Source organism: Chaetura pelagica, unplaced genomic scaffold (genome assembly GCF_000747805.2).
Source record: "Chaetura pelagica isolate M959 unplaced genomic scaffold, ChaPel_1.0 scaffold31, whole genome shotgun sequence".
Taxonomy (NCBI): domain Eukaryota; kingdom Metazoa; phylum Chordata; class Aves; order Apodiformes; family Apodidae; genus Chaetura; species Chaetura pelagica.
Genome location: NW_009952481.1, coordinates 1653987 through 1680083, shown reverse-complemented (window position 1 = coordinate 1680083; position 26097 = coordinate 1653987). Strand labels below are relative to the sequence as shown.

Genomic DNA, 26097 nt, shown 5'->3' with positions numbered 1-26097 from the left:
AAACTGTGAACTCCTAGAATACAGTATTGCACAGATTGAATATGTATTAACCCTATGTGAGTGGGGGAATTGAAAATTTTTGTGAACGTATTAGGAGATATGTCCACATCAAAAAATTTTCTTTTGTTTCTGCAGAAAGACAAAGAAAAAAATAACGTTTTGTCCTTTTCTCATATGGCTTAAAAATAAAACAAACAAACAAAAAAAAACCGAACAAAAAATTCTGTAAAGATTTAATCTCATGTAGTTTTAATTACAACACAAATTTTCTATAATGCTGCCATTGAAGCATTAAAATGAATTTGTGTAAACCTAATATCTGTGTTCCTAGCAACAACTGCATGACCTGGGAAGTGCAAGTACACTTTGGGGAAGCTCTACCTTTTCTATTTTTCAGACTTACAGTAATATCCTACTACAGATGGGATCTTGATGTTTAAATCAGCATAAAATATGTTATCTGTAGTTTCTTTTGAGAGGATGAAATTGCATTCCTCATTCCTTGGAACATGATAACTGGAAAAGTGGTAGTTGCATCTGATTTTTGTGTGGGCATACAGTCATTTGTTGTAGCAGACTAGAATTATTTATAACATTCTCAATCATTTAGTAAGTTCATAGTTACTAAAATAGAATAAACCACATTGTTTTTTTGTAAATATTTGTCTGATTTGAAAATGTTATGCCAAGATATGTTCCTGGACATTGTTATCTTAATTTTTTGTTTTGAATAATTTAAACTGTTTGAACTGTCAGGCATCTCTTGGATGCTACAGAGCATAGTACCACTACCACTTGCCAAATGTCTGACTTTCAGGCTCAGACTGCTTAATTTATCAGGTGTCAGAATGTGTTCTTATCTGTTGTTCTCCCTTAAAGATATGTAGCCAGAACAGTGTTCAACATGAGTGTAAAGCAAAAATGTTTTTATGTGAATAGCTTACTCTTCTTATTAAAAGAGGGATTTTATTATTGTCACTTGAAGGAGCTAGCAATTAAAAGTAAATACATTTGTTCTGGCACATTTTGTTTATTAATAGTTCAGGGGTTTTTTTGTTTGAATTACTGAAAGAAATCTTAAAGTAGTTAAGGTACCCTCTCAAAATTAAATTCAGTGCAGAAGCAATGTAAGCATTCAATATCTTCCTTTGTGGGAAGGTATAAGAAACAAGCACCTCATAGTACTCCAGCAAGTGGATTGGAATACCAAATAAGGAACTTGCAGTGATTAAAATGAAAGTTACCAAAACTCTCTTTCTCCCTACCTTGTTTGTGGGTGATGTCAGTATGAATCTGCCATATAAATAATAAAGTAATTTTCGTAATCGTAGTTTCAGTCTGGAATTTTGGGTTACATCTGCTTCTCAACTCATAAACCAGTGAATCTGTGGAAATGTCTCATAAGGCCGTGTCGGCCATACCTTTCACAATGTCACATGTAGCTGTTTGTGAACCTTTACTGTTACTTTCTCACAATTAGCATGGACCACAGCCCTATAAATATTTTTTGCTCAGGTGCACCTGTGTTTTCCATGTTAATACATGAATCCCCATTCAAACACCTGTAACTATTAAAGTTATGCATATGCGGTCAATGTGAAAACAGAGGGCATGAGTTGTCTTCAGCTGGCTTTTCTTTGTATATATATGTGTGTGTGAAAATGGAAAGAAATTATTCAGTTATTTTGGGAATCAGCCGATGTGGCAAGAAGTTGGAAGAGGGTAAATTTGGATAAATGAAACAAAGTTTCGATTTGCAGAGAAATAAAGCTGCAGGATAAACAAGTATAAAAGAAATAAAGCTGATGCCACAGAAAATTTCTGTTGCAAGCATGAAAAAAACTTCAAACTTCAGCAACAGAAAATTGTAACAGAGGTGTTTGGCACCAAAATTACAGATTGTATCTGCTTTAGGAAACTTAAATGGTATGAGACAAATGAGCATTTTGAGAATAATGATTCAAAGGAGCATTTTAGAACCTTGCAATCACTTGAGTACTTTCAGTACATTTCTTTGTGTGCAAGTAAACTATTCTCATATATGTATTATGGATGTTAGTCAGATGTGTTAGGCATTTTAAACCATAATTGCCTTAAATCTGTATGTTGCTATTAAATTAAATTCCCTGAATTGCATTGATTATGTTATGGATGCCATCAAACTGGCAGTTGTGAAGACTTGTGAGAACTGGGAATACTGGCATGAGTGGAAGTGGGAAGGCAGTCCCATGGTGTTAATAAACCACTTGGAAAACTTAGCTCCTGTAATGAATTTCTGCATATCTTGAATAATTTTGTCAACTTTGTAGAGTCCTTTTATTTGAAAATATGTGGTATAATAATGATGGATTGAATAAATCACATATCAAGATTGGTAGATATTGGAGAATTGGTAAAAAGGAGAATTGTAATGTTTTCTAAAGAGGAAAACCAGAAAATATTTTCTTGTTTTTGTTCTTTGTTAAAGTAACCTTGTATTTTTTTAACAATTATTCCTGATATTTTTAGGGGTATATCCATGAAAATATAAATCTGTAATCAGTCTCTTTTTTCTGATTTCTCTCTCCTTTTTCCTCCCTCAGGTTATGGCTGTTGTGAGGGAAACCTTTCTTATATTTATAAATATTGCAGTACTGGTTTTTTTGTTTGTTTGTATGATTTTTTGTCATATCACTCTTTTCAAATAGGTGGATTTTAATTTCCTTTTTTCATTTTTTTGTGTTGTTCTTTTTTTCTAGAACCCTGTCAAGAAAATCCCAGATTCTCACGAAATTACACTCCAACATGGGACAAAAACTGTAAGTGATAACACATTCTCAACACTTCTTGTTTTTCTAGAACTGCAAAATATTCATGTTTGGTCATTAATGGCTGTTGTCATGGAAACCTTTCTTATATTTATAAATATTGCAGTACTGGTTTTTTTGTTTGTTTGTATGATTTTTTGTCATATCACTCTTTTCAAATAGGTGGATTTTAATTTCCTTTTTTCATTTTTTTGTGTTGTTCTTTTTTTCTAGAACCCTGTCAAGAAAATCCCAGATTCTCACGAAATTACACTCCAACATGGGACAAAAACTGTAAGTGATAACACATTCTCAACACTTCTTGTTTTTCTAGAACTGCAAAATATTCATGTTTGGTCATTAAAGAAGATGCTGCTGCATATCCTCTTCCATATGGGCCATGATTTACTCTTCAATGAGAAAATAATTCTAGAATTTCTTTTATTGTTACTATATCCCTGAGAAAAATTGTCAGCTAGTTAATAGAATTCTCACTTTTGGAGAGGGAAAAACAAAAGAAAAGAAACGAAAATGAAACAAAAAATATTGAGAAAAATGTTTTTTCATGGCATTTTAAACAAACTAAAGAAATGTATACTTTTCTTAGATTTTTAAGACAACTCATTGAGTAATTTTCTGTTTATGTGATCAGTATAATTATACACTTAATATGATGCTTGTTAATATGAAATACTAATATTAAAGAATAAAGTAATTAACTTCAAATTAAACATTTGACAAATAATGTCTGAGTTTAAGATTTGACATTTTAATAATTAAGTAGTTATTGGACATTTTAGAGGAATTTTCTGGAGGTTTAAACCTTGCAGTTAAGATCATAAAGGTTTTTTAATAAGATTTCAGAAATACTTGTTTTCAGAAGTGTCTTAATTAATCTGGCATCAAACTTTCTGATCTGTCTTGGAGTGTGGAGTAGTGATATGCCTTACTATTTTTTTTTATCATAGTGCTAGAGATACAGAAGTAAAGGAAGGAGGGAAAGAAGTGTGATACGAACAAAATGCAAATATATTCTCGTTTAAGACCTGTAAAAGGTGCATTGTATTACACTAAACAAAGTAGGGTGAATTTTTATGTACGCATTACATGTAACTTCTTGGCACACTGATTTCTATACACACTAGCATTTGCATACTAGTGTACCAGTAGAAACCAGTTTTCTGTTTTACATATGACAGTAATTACTTCTGCAGTATGTTCCTTGAATAGATTTCCTCACAAAGTTCAGCATGTAACATTTTCAAAGGCATTTTCTCTGTGTTGGACCTGTAAATTTCTCTATGGCTTCTTAGAGCAAAAGCTTGTGTTATTTGAAATGAAAAGGTTTTGTAAAGTGAAAGTTAAAATGTTGGAAGATTTCTGAGGTATTTTGACTTCATGAGAGTGCAGCTGTCATCACCTAGAGCAGAGGTGAATTATAATGTGGGTGTGTATAGCACAGTTGGATTAGACCGGATGCAGTGAATAGAAAGTATCATGCAAAAAAAAACAGCCCTTCTGCACAAGGAGTATATTTTTTGTTTTATTTGTCCTAGAGTAATGCAACTGCTTACCCATGTTATTACACACATACAAGAATGGGAGCAATGTCATGTCTTGATACCCATGTTTCACTCTAGCATTTTAAAATACACTCTTCGCATCAAGTTTGTGCAGCATACTGTATTTCAGCTTAATTTACGTATCCCATCTGTACCTCTTCAATCTAATGAACGTGGGTTTGATGATGACTCCATTCCTGTGCAGCTGAAAAGTCTTGGAAAAGTTTTCCCAAGCTGGAGAGTCTTTCCAGAAACCTGGCTAATTTCCTGATTGCCTTCCTTGTATAGTGTAATTGGAGTTACTGCTCCCAATGAAACTTCAGGGATATATATATATATTTTTTTTTTCCTCCTGACACTTGTGATACATAGATGGGTATGAGAAAGAATACATAAACAGAGGTATTCTGAACAGTGTGCTTTGTAGCATCTTATATAGCTGCTCCTTCTTGTAGTAGTTACTGTAGAACCCTTGAGCCTTTTAACTGAATCCATGATTAATCTGGCAATGCCCATTTTTTCTCCATGTTAGAAGTAATTAATTAAATGAATGGGGTTCAATATTTGCATTTAAGTGCTAAAAGGGGCATTTTTTGAGGGGGGGGGAACACATAAGAGGTTGCATCTGTTTCATTTAAAAATAAAATATGTCATAGTGACTAAGTGGAGTTTCTAATTCGTTCTTAGAGATAGCACAAAGCAGTACATTTAAGCATTTGATTCAGTGAAATAAAAATAAAAATGTTGAATCTATTAGTGTCTCTGAATTAGATGTTTTCAGGGGCACTGGATTAGGACATCTGATGATCCCTTGCATTCCTTAGAATAATGAGGTTTTAGACCTTCTCTAAATACAAGATTTCTGCAAGCCAAAGCCTCTAAAATAAAGTGGGACAATTAGATTAAAGAGGAGTTAGTTGCCTGGTGAACAGCAGCATAATTTCTGCAACATCTTGGTTTTCTTGAAAGTAAAACTCTTGGCTGAGTGATGGCACTATGTATTTGATGGTACCAGCATGAAAAGATTACTAGAAATGAGTCTTTGATAAAGTAAGGAGTTTCTAAGTGCATATTTTCAACATGAAACCGGAAAAAGAAACTCAGAAGAAGACTCTTTCTTATAAGGAAACCTTAATTTCAGCAAAACAAATTCTCCATCTGAAAGAACAAATTCCATTCATAACTGGTGTTTTTGTTTTCTGTAGGTTACTTTTTCAGCTGGGCATGGAAAAGAGATTGTCTCATGCTAAATTCCATTTTTAAGCAGCATTTTGTATGGAAACTATTCAGTGATTTAGATAAGTTTTAGAAGTCTCCATACCAGAACATGATACATACACTAAAGCTTTAAAATAATACACAGTGGTAGACTGATATGTCTTTGAGACAATGTATTCCTGGTTGTACTTCTATCTATCTGCATTAAATCATAGTGACTGTCAGTGCTTTTCATGTATATGTATAAAAGCCTAAGCCTCAATTATCTTTTCCTGAAAACTTTTTCAGCAGTTTTAACATTTCAGGTTGGGTGTAATTTTGAGTTACTATAAAAATTATTTTGTTTTACAGTTATTGACATAACTTTTCAATACTATCTCATTTAGATTACTTAATTTTGGAGAATTAATATCTTGATTTAAAAACTAGCTAGTCTAGTATTAGTTGCCTAGCTAGTCTTGTATTAATACTTGAAATCACTGGAGCAGATAATATTTTCAGCAATGAGAAAACAGAAGAAATAATTTGGAAGGTATATGAAAGGATGTTTAATCAGTGAGATACTTTCTGTTACTCTTAGTTCTCCATATGGAGATTGGGTCACTACTACAGTAAAATTATTCAAATAAATAATGAAAATAGGCTTTTCACTAAAAATTTAATTTCAGCTAATCTTTGGTTTGAGGATAATAGAGAGTAAAGAGCATTATACGTACTTCAAGTTTTGAGTAGCTTTAAATGTTTTTTTATATAAAGCAGACGGGTTTTGATAAGTTTTTTTGAGCTTTTTCACTTAAAATATTTTTTAAATTTATGATTATATTTTTATTCAAATATAATTTAAGGTTTTTGCTTGTTTGGTTTTCTTTTTAATTTATTTTTTTCCCCTTGAAATAGAATTTTAACCAGCATTAAAGTAGTGTGAAAACTTAAGCTGGTGGGTGTTAAAAGTCTAGAGTATAATTTTCTTCACAGAAATGAAATATACCCAGTTTCTGGAAGGAGTTAATTAGAAAGCAAGCGGTGTAAGTAACGTTCCTCAGCTGTTTTCACTGGTCTATTCAGATGGTGTAATTTCCATTTCTGTTCTCCCTACCAAAGTATTCAGACTGTGGTAAAAATTCAGAAATAAAATACGTGGATATATTTTAGCAAGAAAATAGCACATGAAATAATTTAGTTTACTTCAATAGTATATTATATTTTGGTGACACTTGAAGAACTATAGTAAAAAAAAAGAAGCTTGAATGAATTTTTTTATTTTTTTTTTTCTGATTAGGTTTCTGCTTTGGGATTGGATCCTTCGGGTGCCCGCTTGATTACTGGTGGATATGACTATGATGTTAAATTTTGGGATTTTGCTGGAATGGATGCCTCACTCCAAGCTTTTCGGTCACTCCAGCCTTGTGAATGGTAGGCATGAAGATTTCTGATTAATGTGATGAACTTCATAAAATACTTGGGTACACTTAAAAAAGGGATTGTAATTTATTAGTTGCAGTGAGTCAATTTTTAATCATTAATGTCTTAAAAAGCTACAGCTGAATTTTGGTCAGTTTTAGGAGGTTAGAGTATCTATCAATAACTATAGATGTGCCAAGAATCTAGATAGTAAAAGATGACATAAAATTGGGGCTGTTAGGCTGAAATGGCAAATTAGAAAGGGATTCTACTGATGTTCCCAAATGTCAAAAAGCAGGAAAGTGAAAAGTGTGCTTTGATTTGGTATGCAATTTTAATACCTTTGAGAAACTAATCTTATGCCATCCATTGGTTTATTGAAACATTTACTTTGAAAACGTAATTTAGTAAACAAGCTGCTTTGAAATAAATAAATAAATAAATTCCCCAAATGTGACATGCAGTAAGGAGATAATTTTAACAAGCATCATCAAACTGAGAAAAGTGCATGAAAATTTAGTAGTACTTGGTAACAATGGTATAAGAGATAAATTCAGTAAAATAATAAAAGTACAGTGTACCTTAATGTCACCTCCATCCCTGGAAAGGTGATGGAACAACTTGTTCTTGTCACTATCTCTAGGCATATCAAGGACATGGGGGTCATCAAGAGCAGTCAGCATGGTTTTATCAAGGGTAAATCATGTTTGACTAACCTCATAGCCTTCTATGAGGAAATTACTAGGTGGATAGATGATGGTAGAGAAGTAGATGTGGTTTATCTTGATTTCAGTAAAGCATTTGACACCGTCTCCCACAGCATCCTTGTAGATAAGTTGATCAAGTATGGGTTTCGTGATCAGGAAGTGAGGTGGATCAGGAGCTGGTTGAAAAGAAGGAGTCAGAGAGTTGTAGTCAATGGGGCAGAATCTGGTTGGAGGTGTGTGACTAGTGGAGTCCCTCAGGCGTCGGTACTGGGACCGATGCCCTAACCCTATCCCCTAACCCTATCCCCTAACCCTATCCCCTAACCCTATCCCCTAACCCTATCCCCTAACCCTATCCCCTAACCCTATCCCCTAACCCTATCCCCTAACCCTATCCCCTAACCCTATCCCCTAACCCTATCCCCTAACCCTATCCCCTAACCCTATCCCCTAACCCTATCCCCTAACCCTATCCCCTAACCCTATCCCCTAACCCTATCCCCTAACCCTATCCCCTAACCCTATCCCCTAACCCTATCCCCTAACCCTATCCCCTAACCCTATCCCCTAACCCTATCCCCTAACCCTATCCCCTAACCCTATCCCCTAACCCTATCCCCTAACCCTATCCCCTAACCCTATCCCCTAACCCTATCCCCTAACCCTATCCCCTAACCCTATCCCCTAACCCTATCCCCTAACCCTATCCCCTAACCCTATCCCCTAACCCTATCCCCTAACCCTATCCCCTAACCCTATCCCCTAACCCTATCCCCTAACCCTATCCCCTAACCCTATCCCCTAACCCTATCCCTAACCCCCCCTAACCCTAACCCTAATAACCCTAATAGCCCTAATAGTGAACACTATTCATTTAGTGTATTGTAAGTATCTCATAGGTGCTTTTATTCCTGGTGAATTATACATTCTTGTGGTTTGAGTACGCTGAAGTATAAATTAAATACATAAAAATATAAATATAAAATAACATTAAAAATAGGATTGGCTAGTGAAAGGTTTGCAAATTTTCCCAATGTTGCAAGTCTCACTAATTTGAGGTTTTTTGTAAACATAAAACTGGAAATATAATTCTTGTCTGATATAAAGATCCAAACTCAAGAATAAGTTCCTTCATGCTGACTTTGAGGCTTGCTGGTGTGCAATATTAAATAACTTATGTCCAGGAGTATATGTTTGTTTTTTTGTTGTTTGTTTGTTTTTCACTACGGTATTTATTGCAAAGACTATTAGCATTCACAGACCTTAATTTCAAAGAATTCTGCTTTGGAAGCTTTCGGTGTTAGCAGAAATCCAGTTCTGGAGCAGTAAATTAATTTCATGTTAAGAATAAAACAGTCTGAGAACAATTCTATATTGTGCAGGATCCATTTTGTAGCATAGTATCAGGTTACTCTGTTAATTTCTCTTTGGACCTGGGACATAAAAAAAAAAAGAGCCTGACAAAGTACCTTCAAGCCACACCTTGGTGTGAAAGGCAAAGGCAACGATAAGGCAGAGCTGTGTTATGTGTATAGAAATTGTGCATTCCATTTCTACCCATGTGTGTAGTTCTGTTCTGCAGGTCCTGGCAGAAAGTACTATGCACATTTGGTAGCTTTAAACCAAAAATGACTTGGATAAATGCTATTAAAGGGAACTGTTCCTTTAAGTTTCCCGATACTTTTGCTTTAAAGTTAATAAGAAACAAAAATTTTTCTGTAAGAACTGCCTCTACAGAGCCTCATTCTTGGTCATACTCCAATAAACATCTAAAAATGGTAATTTCTGGGGCTTTGCAGATTCCCTGCTTATAAAAATAAGTTTTGGACATGATGTAAAAAGTTGTATCACACAGTCACAAAGCTTTGGGTTTGGGGTTTTGTTTTGGTTTGTTGTTTTTTTTCTTTAGATAAAGGTTGTGTAAATCTTTTTTTTTCAGACTAAATTTTCATGAGTGATTTGATGAATTGTTACTTACATTCCCCTTGTGCTAGGAGCTGTAAAATCAAGTGCTCTTCCTTATCAGAAGAAACTTTAAAACTAAGATGAAAACAAAGTTTTTTCAAATATGCTGCTATAGAACTACAAACAAGGAATGACACACTATTTGTCAAATTATTAACAGTGCCACACTAGCAGTATTACTGTCTGTAGTTTTAATTTCAGTACTTCAGTGTCTGAAAACTAGTTTTCTCAGACGACTCTCTCTGGGCCTTTTGTGGATTCTCTCAGAAATCAGATTTTACTTCTGGGCAAAATGTTTAACCAGGTCTAGTAGCCAGATCATTTTCATGCCTAAAGGATGTCCCAAGCAAAAAGAATCTTACAGTGTATTTTTTACATGTTTGGTTTTGGTTCTTACATTTCAACAATGGAAAGTACAAAACATGAATCTGTGCTTTGGAGATATGTTGGGTATTTTCTCTTGACAATTTCAACACTAGAGTGTGGGAGATACAACTAAGTTAGTTCTGCAGGCTATGCTTAGATGGAGACCAGGAATTATTTGAGCTTTATAGGAATTGTGATATGGCAAGAGTGTGTGGAAGTACACTAGAGGAAAAAAAATAAATTCCTAAGATGTTCTTATAGTTTTAAAGCTGAATCTGATGACTTATTTAGTCTGAATTTGTCAGCTGTGGGCAGAGAATATTCAAGACTTTAGATATTGTTTCTCTTGTGGGCTTCTTTTTTTTTTTTTCCCAGTGTTTCACTGGTCTTAGTATGTCTGTCTTTCTTTCCCCTCTTCTGAGCAAGCATCCATTTTTGTTCTTGGGGTTCATGATGCTTTTTGCGACATTGCCTGTGATCTTTTTTGGAAATGCCTAGATTTGAGTGTTTCCTTTCTACTAAAAATCAGATTTTATACTTTGGCCCATTTGGCTGCTGGTTTGTGTTACATAATAGGGTGCTTGAAGCAGTTTTTTGCTTTTGAATCATAATTTAATTGGTTTTGCCAAACATTTTTTTAATTAGAAACTTATGCTTAGTTTACATTACTGTGATCATTGCGGAACTTTAAAAATACATATTTCAATGTTTTATATGTTTTGTGTAGTAACTCGCAGTTTGGAGACAGGTTTAATAGGTAATAGCTGCAGCTGAGTCAGTTGTGAAGTCACTACCATGTAAGAAGTGAAGTAACTGTTAGTTTGTTAAGACGCAAGTTACACAGTGTTGTTCATCATCTGAGTGTTAATTGTACTGATGTGAAATTGTATTAAAAACTATTTTCCTTAAAGTTCCTAGGATTTGAATGTGTATGGTATGTTCTTCACCAAAGGATAATACTCTTTTGAGGAATGTTTGGATGCCATGGGAATGCAAATCTACCCAGCAAATGCATTCTGGTCTTTAACTTGGGGTTAATTTATCTGCAGAGCTGAAGCATTATATGAAGTAATGTTATTGTGCACATTCTGTTAATGTGCCAGGGTATAAATTCTGGCAAGTGTAGACTGGATATACTGCTTTGCATTCTTTTTCATTCTTGTAACTGAGGACAGCCAGGTAGGGGATCAAAGGGTACTTCAGATACAGCAGCTACAATGAACTGTGTTCATCAAGCAGAGTGCTTCTCACCTGAAGGTGCTGAAGCTAGAAATGGACTTCCCACTCATCAGCCATCTTCCTGCTTTTGATTTATATTTTTTGTTGTCTTGGTATTATTCAGCCATTTTTGTCTCAGGTCTTCTCAATCAATAGGAGACATTTTTTAGAAAACCTGTACAGCAAACGATCAGTCACCTAAGACATAGCAGACTAGATTGATAATATACTCTCCTGTTTCCAGGGTTGATATTGTGTCTAAATTAATTTGAGATTCTGATGAAACTGCAGGCTTGAACATAGAAAAAGATGAAAGAATGCAGACATACAACTAATTTCCTCATGTACAACGTACAGTGGAGTTTTATATATGACTAAAAATTTATAGATTACTGTAAATACACATATTGCTTTTGAGAAGATGAAAAACAATTTTCGGCCCTGAAAAGCTGATTCTGACACATATTATTTCTCACTAGGAGCTATAGGAGCATTCTCAAAGTTAAATATGTTTACCAGAAATGATATTTTATGTGCCAGCTTCATAAATAATGCAGTTTGATGTGCTGTGTGGTTGAAGAAGGAAATGTGACATTAATACAGTTATCTTAGATTTAGCTTTAATCCGTTAACCTCAGATTGTTTTTTGCCTACCTTTTTGGTAAAGGAATGTATATGGGTCTATTTCTGCAAAATGTTTTCTCACTATTGACTCTCTTATTTTATTGTGGGCATACAGGAAGTGCAGTTAATTGAAGAATTTTCTTTCTTTTTCAGTCACCAAATCAAGTCTTTACAGTACAGTAGCACAGGAGATGTCATTCTCGTTGTCTCTGGTAACTCTCAGGCAAAAGTTCTTGACAGAGATGGCTTCCCAGTAATGGAATGCATAAAAGGAGACCAATACATTGTGGATATGACAAACACAAAGGTAAAATCAGAAATTAATCAAATGCCGGAAGAATGACAATGTAATTTGCTCTTAACCAGAAACTCCATGAAGTTCATTATCTCTGGGATGCGATAGTCCTGTGTATTGATACATTCTGGACGTTACAGGACCTTTATCCACAAAGGATTTCAAGATCCAGCTAGGCAAAGCCATGGCTGGCCTGATCTGATGTTGGCTATAGTCTAGTTTTGGGCTATAGGTTGACCTAGGGCAGCTCAAGGTCTCTTCCAATTAATGTTTCTGTATTGCCACAACAAGTTAATCTGTTTAACAGTCTATCTTGTAGAAATTGTCACCTTCCCCCATACTCTTGTCCAACCAACCAAAACAAAAATTAGAACCTCTTAATCTGGTCTAGTCTCTACCTATATTTTACCCTCCATTCTTTTGCTGATACAATTATCACTTTCACAGCAAGATTTGGAGGTTGTTACTATTGTTACTTGCATGGCTTAAGTGTAAAACTGGTAAGCAACAATGTGAAATGGAGAAAGGCTCCACTGAAGGGTTTAACAACCGTTGATCAGGTTTAGACCACTTTACCTGTGTATTTCCACAAAATACATGAGACAAGGATTTTGTTTACATAGATGATTTAAGTTCATGTCAGTTTTTAAAATAGCTTAAGCTTAAAAATTAGTGATAAAATCTAGTGTTCAAACTGATGATAAAGTTGACTTATTTATTGCTTTTGAAGTGTATCACCAAAAAACAAGACTAAATGCTGTTTTGCCTGTATCTATTCTTGTCTTTTGGATAGACATATCTATATAAAACCATCAAATAGAAACATCTGTTTTAGTTCTTGTTTGCTTAAAAATAATTCAGATTTTCTTTCACTTGTGAACTTCTAGAATCTCAGTGTATTGTGGTCCAACAGTCAAAATGGTAAAATATTTGTTGTGTCACCCCATTACCTTTTCAGCATTTCTCACCATATTTGTATTTAAAGCAAACTGAAGTAATTCCTGTGTTGCAGAGATAGTTTCCAGAATTCTCTTTGAATGTAGATGATGAGCTTGTACTTTGAAGTAGTAAAGCCAACTGGACAAGCACGTTTTATATTCATAATCAGGATAATGCCAATTGTTTACTTTGGATGAAATCTTTACCTCCCCTTCTTTTTCTATCCCAAAGAAACAGGGCTGACTACTCAATCTGCAACTCCTAATGTTTTGTGAAAACTCATCTGAGGTTAAATCTGTCTTGACTCTGGAATTCTATTTCCTCACTTTTCTCAAACAAGGTTTTGGGCTAGTGTAGTTTGGCATTGAGTACGCATATCGTGTCTCCCTGGTAATTCATGTTATTGCTGTTATTTTTATGTAGCTTGAAACAATTTGCATTACACTGTATCTATGTCTAATGGTTCATCCTTTCTCTGCATTACAGTTCTCCCAAGAAAAAAAGGGGAAGTATAATTCCATGCTATTATCTGAAAGACCAGATAAAAGTACATGAATAATAGGGATTTTACAGTTTGAAAATGAAAGCAAACAAGGATGAAACTTATTAATAAAATCTGTTAAATTGTTGTGATGTTAGTCAGCTATTGCTATGTTCAGAATGGTCTGATTCAGCCTGCAGCTTTCACTTGATTTCAGTTGGAGGATTTTGAGTAAAATTTGTAAAACCTTTTAAGACGCTTTGTGGATCTTTGTAAAAATCTCTTTTTTTATTTCTTTAGGGTCACACAGCAATGCTCAATTCAGGCTGTTGGCATCCAAAAATAAAGGAAGAATTTTTGACGTGTTCGAATGATGGGTGAGTATTGAGGTCTACTTTTTGTCGGGCTCTTCTGAGAGGCTTGTTTGGCTTTTGTATTTTAATATTATGCCCTATTTTTCTTTAAATGTTATCCTTTTAAATCTTCAGCAAGTGCTCAGGACAATGTTAGGTGAGATCTAGAAGCAAAAAATTTCTTCGTTTCAGCTCTTGTTAATTAATCTATTTTGTCTGTATTATTTTAGTTTTGCAATTTAAAATTACTTTTCATTATATTTACTGAGAGATGTTGGTTAAATATGTGTTTACAAAAAATTCCTGGAAAAAAAAATTAACTTTATCCAGTGTATCTTCAGAGTAGAATAATTCCTGTGTAGGGACTCAAATGCAACTGAATATGCTGGAAAACTAGAGTATTTCAATTGGAAGTTACAAGTTTTATGTTAAAGTCTAATTGAACAGTGATGGATGTTGTTTGACAGCTGTCAAAGAGACTGTTAGAAATTGTTTTGTGGCTTCAGCCTTTACCTTTGGAGTTAGAATCAAACTGCAAAATGTCACTGTGGCAATTGCATTAAGCAACAAAGGTACTGCAGCTGTCAGTAGCAAGATCATGAATGATTTCTGAGCTGATGTTTCAAACATATGTAGTCTTCTTACTCAAGAGTGACAGTGAGTGGGAAGACTGAATTGCCCCACTAATGTGTCTGTAGCATGGTCCATGATAAGTAGAAGACTCCAGTTATAAATTACTTTAAATGACATCAGGATTTTTCCCCAACAGGGACTGACATACTGGTTTAACACACAGATATGTGAAATAATGGTTTTAGGAGGAAAGCTTACAATTTCCACTAAGACTGTGGCAGAAGAAAAAAAGAAAACCTTAAGAAACTACAGTGTGCTTTATGGAGCAGTTCAGTTGTAAAAATACATGCAAGTTAAGCGAACGTTATATTTTTTCCAGCCTGCAGACACAAAGGTTTTAGTTCCATATTAGAAATCTTTATTAAATGGTAGAACAGATGTGTTAGACGTTTGTTGCTCTTTTGAATGTAGTTAGACATTAGTACAGCTTAGTTAGGTTAAATAGTTTGTAGATAGTGAAAAACAAATTAAGATACTTTAAATGATGAAAACTGTCCAATTTTATCCCATCTAAGCAAATGCCCAACTGATATACCAAATACGGATTCAGTGCATCCCTGATGCTTGAATTGCTGTTAAATGAAATGGTCTGGTCAATTAAGTAAAATCCAGATAAACACTACTATAAATGGCTGTATAATTGCATTTTCAGAGACATTACATGGCTGACATTACAGGAAAAGTATTTTAAACCCATTTCACTGTGTTCATGCTAGTGACAAGTCTTACCAGGATTTGGACATGTCATGTGAAAAGAAACAATTTGGATTGTCTTTAAGTACTGTGTTGCAAATTAAGCAGTATCATCTGTGAAGTTAAATAGTAACAGAAACTATAAAGTCTGCAAAGTTTAATCAGTAATTCATCTTTAGACTGAAGCTGTAAACTAGAATAGATTAGAATAGTTACAGTTGAAAAGGAACCTACAGTGGTCATTGAGTCCAACTGCTTAAACCATTTCAGGGCTGACCAGAAGTCAAAGCATGTTGTTAAGGGCATATCCCAAGTGCCTCTTAAAACACTGAAAGGCTTAGGACATCCACCACCCATCTAGGATGCCCCTTCCAGTGTTTGCTCACCCTCTACATAATACTTCTTTTTGGATGCTTTCCAAATATATTCTGGAACGTGTCACAGAAGATTGTGGAGTCAAGTTTAAAAGGAGATGAGAAAAATTCATGTTTAGGAGGGCTCATAAACAAATAGGAAATGTAATAGGTATAATAACATTTTCTTATATGACCCTTGCAGATAGTGAGGGAGAATGAAGGGAATAAAACATAATGGCCAGACCTAGTCAGCATCATTATTACTCTTACTAGTATAATTATCATCATCATCGAAGACTGAATACAGGGTTAAATGAATCTGTGATGAGATTGCTCTTCTCAGTAGTTCTAGTGTCAGAACGAGGGGCAACGGGTACAGATGGGAACATAGGAAGTTCCATTTAAATATGAGGAAAAACTTCTTTACAGTGAGTGTGACAGAGCACTGGAACAGGCTGCCCAGGGAGGTTGTGGAGTCTCCATCCGGAGATATTCAAAACCCGCCTGGATGCAGTCCTGTGTTAAGTGCTCTACGTGATCCTACTTCAATGAGGGAGTTGGACTAGATGATCTCTAGAGGTCCCTTCCAACTTCAGAAATTCTGTGATTCTGTGGTTTAGTCAGATGTTTCTTATGTTTTTCTAAGTTCTCAGTGACAATTAATAATTAAGACAATGTGGTGCTGTACTACTGTTGGCAATGTAGTGTTCTCAAGATATAAAGCTTTTGCAGTGGTTTTACATATAGAGTTGGTGTGGTTTTCTGGCTAATACTTTAACTATTGGTAAGGTCTTCTTTCTTGAGGAAGATATTGAGACAAAGTTCAGTATATTCTTATGTGGTACACAGAGACTTCAGGTAAGGATGTTTAATCTGGTTTTATAAAGTTTTCTGTTACTGAATCAGTCATTCTACAAGGCAGGAGACCTGCTTGTATCCAATTTTGACATTCCTGACATTATATATAGATGTATAATTGGCATTCACAGTCATTGACATACTCTGTCTTACTTTACCAATATGTTCTATATCCATAAAAGGAGAAATTAAAAGCTTTACGTTACTGCATATCAGAGGAAAAGGTGAAATCAAACACCTACTCATCTCTGAGTTTTTTATCATGACAGTGCACTGCTGCTCTTGTATACAGTGAAGATGAGTTCTGGAAACTTTGCAGTAGATTTGTTAGTTTTTTTCTAAAATTTGTACTAAACATTGGTGCAATATCAAATTGCTTGAATTACAGTGACTGCCCTGGAATTTTTAATAGGAAATATGTTGAGGTTAAATCCTCACATTGTGAAAGCAATTGCCACAACTGGCATGCATGGAGAAAGACATAGGACACTTAAATGGGACCCTTCAGAGGGCCAGTCCTGAGTGTATGGATGTAGGAGAATGAAACCAGTGATGCTTTTAATAGATATGAAGGAAGGTTGAACATTTTTCAGTTTTGTTTGCTTTAGTCACTGTTGGATATCACATAGAACACTGAAGTAAGGCAATATTTATTCTTAAATAGACTTGTCCACTCACTTGATCAGTACTTGTGTGTGAAGAGCTTCTGTGTATTCCAAACCTGGTTGCCAGAACCAACACCTGTTTTAAAGGTGGTTCCAAGAAAACTTGTAAGGCTGTGCAGTTTATCATCTGTAAGTTTGGAAACTGCTGAAAGTAGCAGTTGAAGCCCGTGTCCTGCTCCTTGAAGCACACTGAGTGGCAGTATCTGAGATTCAAGGAGATAAGGACAAGCAGAGCACCTGAGAGGTGTTAATGTACAGTTAAACCCTAGCCTTTATGTTCTGAGCTTTAGGTAACATTTGCACCACCTCTCGAGAAGACAGTAATTCGTAAACTGAAAATTAGAACTATTTAAAATATGTGGAGTATATTTTAATTGACTGCTATGGCATTTGCATTGTCTTATCTCTTCAGTTGAATGGTTGCCACTTGCACACAGTTTAAAGTGAAAGCAGGGAAAGAAGATTGTATTTTCGGGTTGGTATCTTGAGAGCAGAAGTTTTAATGATGCATAAAGAAGCTAAAAACCCAAACTTTGCCAGTATACTTGTGGAGTGAAAGGAAATAAAACATGTAAAATATTATAAAATAAATGCTTAAAAAATATTTCAAATACATATTTCTTTTTATGTTAACCTTCTATAGCTCATATTCTTACTTGGGAATAGTCTCTATATACACTTGACAGTCTCTTTTGATTCCATTTGATTAAACCAGTAGTAACATCCTGAAGTAAAACCATATTCAGGTGAAGCCTCTTAGAATTACTATAGTAAAAGAAATATTTTGAGTGATGTTCTGTTTCTTGTGATTCATTTGTGGCATTCAAATTAGCTCTACAAAAACATTTAAATAATTCTATATGTAGGTTTTGACTATAATGTATTCTAATTTGTGGTTAAGGTATTTGTAAATTTATTCCTTCAGACTGCAGATACATGGATTACCAGCAGGGAGTCTCAGTGTGTTTTGTATGACTGTTCAAGGGCACAATGTTGAACTCAAAAAGGCTACGTAGGAAACACACAACTCCATCTGATTCCTTTATGAGAGCTACAGAAGCTGTTGAGCTTAAACACTGGAATGAACCAAACCCTAGACCCACCAGTTATAGAATAAGCCTGAAGACTTCTCGTGTTAATTTGTATAAGTCTGGGTCCCATTATATGATTGCTAGTGAGTACATATAACTCACAGAAGCTCACTTCATTTTGTTTTCCTTGAAAATATTCCAGATAACTGCTTGTTAAAATGTGTAATAACATACTGTTTCTTTATGTTATAGTGAGTTTTAAAAAAACCCTTGTTTCTAAACAGAGTTTCATTATTCTTAAATTAGAGATTAATAATAATTTTGTTGGGCTTTTACAGATTGTTCAGACTTTGTTAGCTTTTAGTTGCAGAGGGAAGTAAAAATTTTTTCATTTCTATAAGTAAACTGGTGATTAACCTTAAGTATATTGATGAATAACACAGATTAACCTAGAGATTTAACTACGGAGTTCTTTATTTGAATGTATTTTTTTAACTGGGTTAGTTTTTGTGCATATATTCTCAGAACTGTGTAATGTTGTTCTCAGTTTTCCAACATTTCAAGTTATTAGAGTAAAATTTTATCAAAAAGACAAGACAGACATAGAAACTGAGTTGTCTTCTCTATGGAACTGCAGTAATTTTGTCTTTAAAAATTTGCCTTACAGATAAAATAATTTCACTTTTCACTAATTTGCCTGTTGTCAATTTATACCAACCTTTCACTGCTTTTACAGCATGCATTCAAACCTCTCTTATCAGTATTGGTATTTGATTTAAACTTTCTTCTTGGTCTGCCTGTCTTTTAAGTTATGGCTATGTGTTACCTAGACCTTTAAGTACCCCACAGCTATTCCTAAAGGATCAGTCCCTTCTAATTGCATGTACTCCTTGTCATTCTAGGTAAGACTCAGATACAGTGTGTGAACAACATCATGTTCGTCTTTTTCATAATGCCTTTACCATATTATTCAGGCTTATTAGGAACTCAGTTACTAAGGCACTATGTTGAGCATTTCTACAGAACTACAGTAAATGTCATAACAACAGAATTGCTGGTGTTAATGCCTTGCCTAAAAGTGGAAGAAAATTTTGAAAGTGAAATAGACTTTAAAAATTATTCATTCTGGAAATACACCTGACCAGAGTGACCTAAAAAAATACCCTGTGTTTTAAGGCTAACTGACTTATGTTTATATCATTCCAAAATATCAGTTGACTTGTATGTTAAAAAAAAAAAAAAAGAGGAAGAGGAAACGGATAATACTGTTTTTGTTATTTGGATGTTTCCTTATCACAACTGTGATAGGTAGTGCTGCATGAATAAGCAAGAGAGCTCAGCGATATTCAATGTTCCTGCAACAGGTGTTTTGTGTCCCTACTCTCAGATATTTCTTCCTTTTAGAAGTAGAATCAGAGCCAAAATTGAAATTTAGCAGTCCTGAACTTTGTGATTTCTCATTGCAGCTAGGGCAGTGATTGCTTAACAGCTGGTTTACTGTAGAAAATTCCTCTCACAAGTCTTCCCTCTCTCACCCTCTAAAAAGTTGGTTAAAGTTCATGCTGTTTAAAAGGTGTCTTAGAGAATATTGAGTGCTATCATGAAGTGACCTCTGTAATAAGTTATTTAGGATTAAATTGTGCTTCTGGGTAGATGTCTCTTCGATCAAGTAGTTGGAGTTATTTCAGTGAAGTAACTTTAAGATCTTCATTTAAAATTTTTTGCATCATATACTACTGCCTAATTAATGTTCTCTGTGTCTTAAAGAAGATATTTCTGTCATTTGTAGTGTGAATTAGAGTAAGTGATGACCACAGAGAGTGTTCAGAAAGGAAGGGAGAACACATCCTTAAAATGCTTCTTTCCATGCTTAAAACTGTTAAGTTTGACAGTGACTGCTTACCTACCTCTTTTAATGGAACAGTTGACAATAAGCTTAATTAAACGTGCAAATGTGATTTGTAGTTTTAAGCAGGTAAACTATTATTTGTTGAGGATGAGTGGTGTAGATTGTAGTTTTTCTTAACTTCCATCTAATGTATGCAAACATTGCTGTTTTGAAGAGTCTTATGTCCTTTGTGACATTCATTATGTCCTAGATACTACTTGTGGGGCCTTTTGAAATTTGATACATCTTGGTGAGCAGTGCTGTTCTGTGATCACTTTTATCTCAGCTACCTTTCACTGTTTATATGTTAACTAATTCCATCTTGTTAACCAGGTTCACATCTAGAATAACTGCTGTCTCATCTCCCTCTCATAAGCTGCCATGTTTCTATGTCTGTCTAGATGGTAGCCATCAGCATATACTCCTTCATGGTCATTGTTTTCTGGCACATGTTCTCTTTGTTTGGCCCAGAACTGTGGTAAAGGCTTGATAGCCTGACAGAAAAGAGTTTTGGGCAAGGTCTGGAATAGTGCTGCAGAAGATGACCATCAGTCAGATTTTCTGCCCACAAAGCAATCAGTTGCTTTTCCTCCCACACTGCCATTGTGCTTGTCTTGAGCTAGCAAGCTTCCTTCAGCCTAGATGATTCTGTTTTCATACACTTGATGAAATCTGTGTCCCATAAGCTCAGCCAAGTCACCTACTACAGTTCACACGTTTGCTCCTTGGATGGTAATGTGCTCTCAAGCAAGTGTGAGATTTATTCTCTCCAGCCCACTTGGTCATGCACTGAAGGACAGCTCCGCTGGCCGTGAAACTGGGGTTACCTGGCATTTCTCCTGGATTTACAGAATCTAATCTTCAGGTTGCATACTCTCTGCTCTCTCCAGCCTAAACCGATTATTCAATGAGTACAACTCTGGAGTTTTTCTGAACTCTGTTGAAGGCTCAGAATAGTTTGGTTGACAACTGGAGACGTGAAGCAATAATTTACTTCTCTTGAGTGTTTCAATTGTCAATACTACCATGCATATGAAAACATAGGTGAGAGCAGAATCTGGACTTCTGCAGGTCAGTGTAAGTGTGGTTACATTGTCTTGCTCTTATGCAGAATTTGTATGCTCTAGAGCATAGGACTTGCTTTAGAGTCCAAAGCTGTTACTTCCCTCAGAAGGTCACCTTGAATTACATCTAATTGAATTATAGTGCTCTATAGGGTAAGGAATGCAAACAATACTGAGGTGAAACAACATTTAGCCAGTAGTATACTCTGGCTTGAACTTCTATCCTAGGAAAAAAATAAAATTGTTACCAAGTCATTTCAAGCACATATGTATATATGTGTGTATACATGTACGTGTTCACCTAATCTGAAATACTCCATATGAAGATGGAATTTTGAAATTTGAATTTTTTTCTTCTATGTTTTTATCAGATACTTTTTCCAATTACTATATTGCAATTTAGGCAACATTTCAGAATTAATTTAGAACATAAAATAATACAATTCTATTCAATTACTTGTTTTTAGTCACACCAAGGTAGTGTTCTTTTATTACATCAATAAACTTGAAAATTCTTTTTTGTGTCAGATGAAAATATTAAATTTAAAAAGTTGTCTGGCATATCTGCCAAGCACAGAATTTAAACATTCACAGTACTTCAGTGCTTTCTGAACAATTGGCACCTTTTAGAGCTCTGCAGTGAGCGGAGCAACAAGGGGCAGGCTGGGCCAAGGTGATTTGCTTTATCAATTGCAACGTGCTTAGGTACTTTATCAGTAGTTTAGGTGCATATATTTGCTTCTCTTGTACCAGAGCACTATTTCACTTCTTACCTACTGTGCACACTTTTGGTCACATGGATGAGCTTTCTTTGGGACTTGTTCCCTAACCCCTTTCTGTGAAAATGAGACGGACTGAAAAAACTCTTATCTTTTTTGGTCTTGGCTGAGATGGGTTAGATAATGTTTTTGAGCAGCTCCATTAGCAGATTTTGAGGGGTAAGTAACTAATAGCAGGGTATAAATGATGGGAGACTGGAGGTTTTACTGCTTCATTCATTCAGTTCAGCTTGGTACCAGATAGGGAAGAAGACAGGAATTTGCTGTTTTAAAAACAGATAGGGTATTTCCCATGTTTTTGGGTCATATAGAGATTGTTGAGCAAACACTTATATTGTGATGACTTTGTTCTGTAAGTATGTTTCATTCTGGCAATTTCCTTTCCTGTCTTCTCCCATGAAGAATTGATTATGTCTTTTATTATATGAAGATGAAATCCTTTCCTGTCAAGTAATCACTGGTTATTTTAACCTACAACTCAATTTAAACCACTGTTTTCTCATGAGATATGCATCTTATTTGAATGACTAGAATTCTCTGGTTATTCTAGTAATAATGGGAAGTGCAATAGACTTAGTAAACTAAACTCAAATGTTTTTATTTGATAATGAGAAAGTAAAGTAGGGTAGACAAAAATTTATTTTGGCACATTTGCTTGCAAAGATAAAATATGTATTATGTCTAAGAAAAGAAAATTAAATTGCTATGATTAATGTCCACATCTGATTCTGTATTAAAGTTATGCAGTAATGACTAGTGATAGTTAATACTCTATCGATCAAAATTCTGGAAAAATCTTTTGAGTTTTTTGACATATGGAGCTGCAGATAATGTCATTGTTTGCATAATTAAATCTAAAATTGTTCCTTTTATTACGGTTCTCATGCTATAAATATGTTTTAGTTTAAATGCCTCTGCTAAGTTACTTGTTTGGCACCTAAGAGATGTACGTCGAATAGTTTTTGTTTTTCATTAAATTGAACAGTCTAAAATTGCATTTCTCAATTGGTAGTCTTCAAAGGTGTATGTTTTCACTGGGTGATGCTTGGTTTGGAAATGCTTTCAGTTCAGAAAATTCTGTTTAAGGCTGATAAATCCCATTTCACAAGTGGGATAGAGAGTATCATGGAAATTCTGGATGGATTTTTGTGAGAGAAACATATCTTGTTTATTTAATCAAACATTTTAGAAATTTTTGTATAGTAGCTGTTAGTAAGTTGCAGGCAGTAAATTACAATCACAATCTATTGATTTCCAACCTAAACCTCCCCTGATTCAGCTTCCTGCCATTTCCCCGAGTCCTGTCAGTGGTCACAGGTGTGAAGAGATGAGTACCTGCCCCATCTCTTCCCCTGGTGAGGAACCCCTCAGCCTCCTCTTCTGCAAGGTGAATAATCCAGGTGACCTCGCTGCTCCTCACAAGTCATCCAGTCCATCTTGAGTGTGTTCACATGGAAGTGCAGGACAGCCAAGGGATCAGGCCCAGTCAGCATGGGTTCAGGAAGGGCAGGTCCTGCTTGACCAACCCCTGCTATGACCAGGTGACCCGCCTGGTGGGTGAGGGAAGAGCTGTGGATGTTGTCTATCTAAGCTTCAGTAAAGCCTTTGACACCATCCCTCCCACAGCATTCTCCTAGAGAATGGCATAGACAAGTGTACTCTTCTCTGGATAAAAATCTGTCTGGGTAGCCAAGCCCAGGGAGTTGTAGTGAACAGGGCTGGATCCATTTGGTGACCAGTCACCAGTGGTGTCCCCCAGGGCTCAGTTTTGGGACTTACCTTGTTCAATATCTTTATTTGAACTAGATGAGGGGATTGATTGAGTGCTTCCTCAGTAAGTTTGCAGAGGACACCAAATTGGGCAGGAGTGTTGAACTGCTTGAGGGTGGGAAGGCTTTGCAGAGGGATCTGGACAGGTTGAATTGATGGACTGAGGTCAATTGCATGTGGTTCAGCAAGGCCAAGTGCTGGGTCCTGCATTTCAGTCACAAACACCCCAGGCAACACTAGAGGCTTGGGGCAGAGTGGCTGGAAAGCTGCCCAGAGGAAAATGACCTGGGGGTGTTGGTCAACAACAGCTGAATATGAGCCAGTATGTGCCCAAGTGGTCAAGAAGACCAACAGCATCCTGGCTTATATCGGGAGTAGTGTGGCCAGCAGGAGTAGGGAAGTGGTCGGTTCTCAACATTGGTGAGACTGCATCTTGAGTACTATGTGCACTTCTGGGCCCTTCACTTCAATAGAGACAGTGTTGGACCATACCCAGAGAAGAGCAACTAAGCTGGTGAAGGGCCTTAAGAGAACAACTCCTGTGAGGAGAGGCTGTGAGGAGAACTGTCCATGTGGAACTTCTGGTGGGAAATGGATCTCATAGTTATTTGTGTAGCATATAAATTGCAACCTTTTTTTTCCTTTTTTAGTTTTTCTTTTTGTGGCTTTAAAACCAATCTGCTTTCAAAATTCTTATAAAGCAATTCCTCATTGACTGTTTACTTTAACATCCATCCCCCCCCCCCCCCCTTTTCTTTCTTCTGTCTCTGAATCACTCCCAAGTACATTGTTTTACAGTCCCCTTATGGCAATAATATTAATTTTTAAAGCTAATTTTATAGTTCAAGTATCTGCTAACAAAACTTTAGATGAAATACATTTCTCTTCAGAGGGATTAGTTTGGTTTTGGAAACCTTTTTATCTCCTTCCTGAAATTATTCCAGACCTCTGATTTGTGAAATTTTGTTTTCTAAGACAGAAAACATCTGATTGATATTTGTCAGTTTAGCTCATTAAATGGTAGTGGAAACTTCTGGTCAGCTAATCTCTACAATTAAGGTCTACATTAATTGGTGTCTGTGTGATTTAGAATCTACTGGCAAATATTTCAGTCTCCGGAGGTTGAACTTTTGGTGAGATAAGATGCAGATCTTTTGTCATCATAAACTTACTAGAACATATACAGTCCTCCCCTCAAAATAAATAATTTACTTACACTCATTTGTAGCTTCCTTCTGTTTTGTGATTCATAGTGAATTAAATGGATTTCAGAATAGCAGGTACTGAAGAGCTTCAGAGAAGGAAAAATGTCTTCCTTTTTTTGGTGGTTCACACTTAACCTTTAAAAATTAATTGTTCTATCAGCATTTTGATTGTAAATACTAGAAAATAATTTAACTTTAAACAGTTGGTTTGAGGTAGAATTTGACTCGAACTTTTTCAGGGAGTGGTGTTTTTTTTTAAATGAAGACTTTATGTTTTGATCCAAATTATACTAATTCTGAAAATATATGTAATTGTCTATAAGGTGATGTTTCATCACAACATGTATCTATCTGCACAATAAACTGCTTTTCCTTTGAAACTATTTATTTAATTTTTTTAAGGACACTGAGTATAGTGCTAATATAAAGACATAATTTTGTAGTTGTCTTTTTAGAGCATTAAATAAAAATTGCAATTGAAATACAGTGTGGAATATATTTTTTATTTCTTTCACGAAGAGCGACTGCCTCAGAGGACCATTTTTTTGCTTCAGAAAATTTTCCAGGTAGACAAAAGGTGTTTAGTATATATTAGATAGCTCAAGTTTATTTACATGAAGTTTAGCCATTGAGTAGCAACCCTCTTGGTCACTCTAGAATGGCTAATTTTTGAATCCATGTTTTTGAAGGATCTAGATGATGTTTATAGTCTTCGGAGTACATGAAAAATAATAGCATTCTAGTTCAATTTCAAGAGTTCTGATATTTTGGGAACAGTCCATGCAGTTGTGAAGTAGCTGTTCCACATGCAAACTCACATTTTTTTCTTATGCTTTGCTGAAGTTTAGCACCCTTGTAATAGAATCAGTGGAATGAGTTACATGAGCATTACTCATCTGCTTTAGTAGAAAGTTAGTGGCTTGTTTTATGTAGCCTTCTCATCAGGTTGCATTAAAATTATTTAGCAATGAAGCAGCTTAGACAATGTTAAGCAGCCTTGCAGGTGGGTATGTAACAACATCAATTTATTCAAAATACAAATAAATTAAATATTAAACAGGCTGCTTATTTGTTTCCTTGTTTTCTGATCCCTGGTCTGAACTTGCTTAGTGTTAATATTTCAAGCTTTTTTTGGTTTTTACAACTGAAAGCTGAAGTAGTTGTGCAGTCTACCCATTTCAAGAGGGTAAGGTTTGGGAAACTGCAGAATATTGCAAGGCTTCCAAAAGCAATAGAGATG

The 26097-nt window shown here is 35.3% G+C and overlaps 1 protein-coding gene across 1 annotated transcript in view; it reads left to right on the top strand.

Annotated features, from left to right (window-relative positions):
• WDR70 (WD repeat domain 70) overlaps positions 1 to 26097 on the top strand; it is a 133413-nt gene that overhangs the window by 35036 nt on the left and 72280 nt on the right. Inside the window, exons 5-8 of the mRNA XM_010008752.1 lie at positions 2739 to 2798; positions 6846 to 6979; positions 12001 to 12154; positions 13863 to 13939. Of these exons, the coding sequence (XP_010007054.1) occupies positions 2739 to 2798; positions 6846 to 6979; positions 12001 to 12154; positions 13863 to 13939 (425 nt within the window). The remainder of the gene's footprint in view (positions 1 to 2738; positions 2799 to 6845; positions 6980 to 12000; positions 12155 to 13862; positions 13940 to 26097) is intronic.